Genomic DNA, 3,871 nt, shown 5'->3' with positions numbered 1-3,871 from the left:
ATTTAGTAGATTGGATTTTTTGGTAAGAACTTAAACTACTCCTTTCGAAATTTAATTACACATTAAACATTATACTATAACTCTCGCAATAACATTAATGTAAAAGATATTTATTCTGTAACTTTTTTGTTCCTTAACATAACTAATCTATAGCTTGAATAAAATAGTTTTCATTCAAGGAATAAATCAAACTTTAAAAACTAACAAAATATGTAATAAAACAACCCTGACTAATAAGATCAAAAATGATGATTCTATCACTTGCAAAAAATTTACAGTTTTATTATTTTTGTAGAAGATTGTGAATGGTGTAAAATCACTTATCATAACAACTGCAAATAGCTTAAAAAACTTATTTTAATCACAAACTTTTCAGTAGAAATTTTCAATCTTTATAATTTTAAATTTCCTATAAATTATTTGTTTATATCATAGCACAAAACATTTTAGTACAGCAGCTTAGTTTGAAAAGACCTTCATATCAAATTAGATTTATATTTACAGATAGTTACAATATTTTTCTTCAATTTCAAATAATAAAGTTCTTTCAATATTAAATTATTACAAATGCCTTTCTATTGAAATAATGACAATGAATGCCAATATCTTATGGCTAACTTTAATATATGATGTTAAACTTGAATGATGACAGAAATTTTTAAAATTTTACTTCCAAATTATGATAAGCAAAATGGTGAATTAGTCGAAGTTATAATACATATTGGAAAAATAAAAACACTGAAAAGAGTACCTCTACTTTTTTTTTATTATTTTAATAATTTTTATAACTGTCCTGAAACAGACAACAAGTAAAATATTTGACATGAAACTGAAGGCATTGGCAAAATACAAATCATCTGACCATTGCCAGTGATTTGTTGAAGATCTTATCTATTGTTGATTAATGCAGAAGAAATTTTCTTTTTAATCGGGCACTGGTAGAGTTGTTTTGAAGGTTTATGGCAAGCAAGTTTGGGTGATCAGCTAGGTGATTTCTATATTTGTGTGAGTAAGCGATTATTTCATCCTCAACTGTGCTAGTGCCTGTGTCTTTATGTATTGACCAATTTGAAACATACTTTGGTGCTTTCAAAATTTCTTTTAATAACTTGTTTTGGAATCTTTGAATTATTAAAGCGTTTGAGTTGGAAGTTGATCCCCATAGCTGTATGCCGTATGTCCAAATTGGTTTAATGATGGCTTTATAGAGGTAAATTTTATTATGCGTGTCAAATTTTGATTTTCGTCTGAGGAGCCAATAATATCTTCTTCTGGTTTCTTCAAGCTGCTTCCGCTTTCTCTTAATGTGTTCTTTCCAAGTTAGTCTCTTATCCAGGTGTAAACCTAGATATTTGACTGTATCTGTTTGATCTATAATTTCGTCATTAAGTCTTACTGCAGGATAAGTTCCTTTGCAAAGAGTGAAAGTGATGTGTTTTCACTTGCTGCTGTTAACTTCTATTCTCCACAAGCTTAACCATTTTTGTATCACGTCAAGATCCTGCAGCATTTTTGATGTGATTATGGGATCTTCATGTGTTGCCTGTGTCGTCTGCATATGATGCTGTCAAAATGTCATCTTTCTGTGGTAGGTCCGCAGTGTATGTGAGGTATAGTAGTGGCCCAATGACACTACCTTGAGGCACTCCCGATCTGACAAACCTCTACTCATAACACAAATAATAGTCATTTATTTATAATTAACCAGTTGTATATTTTGATAAATAACATACTTTTGCAGATGATCAATATGATTGCTCTGTAATTTTTATGATCTAAATAAATAGTAGTAGATTTAATTACATGTATAAAATAATATATATAGAATGCTGCCATTTTGCTTCAAACAGCTTTATGAGTTTTCATATGAGACTGCAAACAATGTGCTTGTATAAAGCCTTTTCCACATACCGTACAAACATGAGGCCTCTCTCCTGTATGGATTTTCCGATGAATGTTCAAAGCATTTGATCTATTGAACGAGCGACCACAATAATCACAGGTATAAGGCTTTTCCCCCGTATGTATCATAACATGATTTTTAAGACAACTACTAGAAATGAATTTCTTATCACAGTAAGTACAAGCAAAGGGTCGTTCACCACTATGAACCCGTTTGTGAATAGAAAACAGACTACTGTTACGATAGGCTTTTCCACAAACAGTACAAGTGTAGGGCCTAAGGTCAAGATGCATTCTCATATGAATTTTTAATTCACTATTTTGTTTAAATGATTTTCCACATTCAGTACATAAGAATGGTCGCTCTCCTGTATGTGAGTAAGTGTGAGCAACGTAAGCAGCACGTTGTTGAAAAGATTTAGAACAAGTTTCACATTTAAAAGGTTTTCCAGTCTCATGCACGTTCATATGACGTTTCATTTGTTCTTCTGTTCTACAAACCTAAAATATTTCTCAAATTATTATTTTGAAAATACACATAAATTATTAGGTGTTCAAAATTAAGTTTCATCACTATATTTTGATTCAGTGCAACAGTAATATAAATTAAATTCATACTATCATTATGGATCAATTCAAAATTAAGTAATGTATGCAAAGTTTATAAATATTTTTTATCATATACTAGAAAATATGTTAAAAATACAAGAATGCTTTAGTAAAAAGTCTTACCTTTTCACATATTGTACATTTTAACTTATTAGTTATAACACGATGTTTTTGCAAAAAATGTATCCTAAAGCTAGAAAGCCTTTTAAATGATTTTCCACAGGTTTTGCATTTATGTGAATTATTTACTACATTTTTACTGAGTACTGAGGTACTGACAGGTACTTTATTTATTTTGGTAACTATTATTGGAACAGGCTTTTCAACAGAATTTTCTATATCAGACTCAAGCTCTGATTTCACACTTTCATTTGTAGATTCTACAACTATTTCTTCAATCATATCATTGCTGGCTAAATCTTGATTTAAATCACCATCCTAAAAAAATATGAAAGTGAGGATAAGTATTATGCTTTAACATTAGTATAAACACTGTGTAAAACTGTGAAGTAATAACACAATTTTGCTATAAATTAGGAAAAATGTAACTTGCACTTTAAAAAATATACCAACATTATTAGGCTCTTTTTTAAGGCTTTCCTTTAACTGTTCTAATAAAATATCTTGATTTCGTTCACATTGTCTTCGGAATGAAAATGCTCGACTGACTTGCTGAATACATTTCACACATATTTGTTGTGGTAATCCATCATCCTTTTCAATCTATAATTTTTTTATTATTTACTTTTGTTTGTGAATATAAAGATATTAATCAATTAACTCATATTTTTACTTTTATGTATATTGTTTACAAACCTTTAAACTTGCGCAAGTTAATATTACATCTAATAACTGTGCCGTTTCTCCCAAAATCGTTCCAGTGGCAAAAAGGGAACGCATCTCACCAGTATCTAAGAGACAAGTTCTACATATTTCCTTCATTTTATTCATCTTTTTAAAATAAACTGTAAGATTACGATTCTTATTCGCACGAAAAGTTCTCGTGTGAATGAAAATTATTTTACTAAATGATACATTTGTTTTTAATCTCAAACAAATGTAAAAAACATCATACGTATTATTAATAAAATATAAATATTAATTTGAAATCACTTAAAAGTATGGTAGAGCAAAAAGTTTGACAGCCCCGAATGTAAATATTTGCAGCAATGCTACACTGACATCAAGTGACAACCTATGATCAGGCGTGCTAACATATGAGCACAAATAACATATTATATAGTGCAGGCACGCCAACAGTCCGCTGACACAAGTCCCTAAGGTCTTGTTAACTGAAATAATAATAATAACTCACAACAACACTCATAGATAAATAAGCATAATCATTGTTGAATTATTA

The 3,871-nt window shown here is 29.6% G+C and overlaps 1 protein-coding gene across 1 annotated transcript; it reads right to left on the bottom strand.

Annotated features, from left to right (window-relative positions):
* Positions 1-1,762: 1,762 nt before the first annotated feature.
* LOC113368071 (zinc finger protein 664-like) lies at positions 1,763-3,646 on the bottom strand. Its single transcript, XM_026609637.1, has 4 exons — positions 3,328-3,646; positions 3,085-3,234; positions 2,635-2,949; positions 1,763-2,403 (listed from the first exon to the last, which is right to left on the bottom strand). The coding sequence occupies exons 1-4, from the start codon at positions 3,460-3,462 to the stop codon at positions 1,843-1,845; spliced, it is 1,161 nt and encodes a 386-aa protein (XP_026465422.1). The 5' UTR covers positions 3,463-3,646; the 3' UTR covers positions 1,763-1,842.
* Between the last annotated feature and the right edge of the window lie 225 nt (positions 3,647-3,871).

Source organism: Ctenocephalides felis, unplaced genomic scaffold (assembly GCF_003426905.1).
Source record: "Ctenocephalides felis isolate EL2017-DRISC unplaced genomic scaffold, ASM342690v1 CF-g0.4_SCAFFOLD_01170, whole genome shotgun sequence".
Classification (NCBI taxonomy): domain Eukaryota; kingdom Metazoa; phylum Arthropoda; class Insecta; order Siphonaptera; family Pulicidae; genus Ctenocephalides; species Ctenocephalides felis.
This window is presented reverse-complemented; position numbering and strand designations above follow the sequence as displayed.

What these genes read in the sequence shown, in the direction of transcription:
- LOC113368071 (XM_026609637.1), bottom strand. Translation starts at nt 3,462, where the DNA reads ATGAATAAAATGAAGGAAATATGTAGAACTTGTCTCTTAGATACTGGT. An exon ending in TAACTTGCGCAAGTTTAAAG is followed by an intron (nt 3,235 to 3,327) that starts GTTTGTAAACAA and finishes AAAAAATTATAG; the next exon opens with ATTGAAAAGGATGATGGATT. An exon ending in AATGTACAATATGTGAAAAG is followed by an intron (nt 2,404 to 2,634) that starts GTAAGACTTTTT and finishes GAAATATTTTAG; the next exon opens with GTTTGTAGAACAGAAGAACA.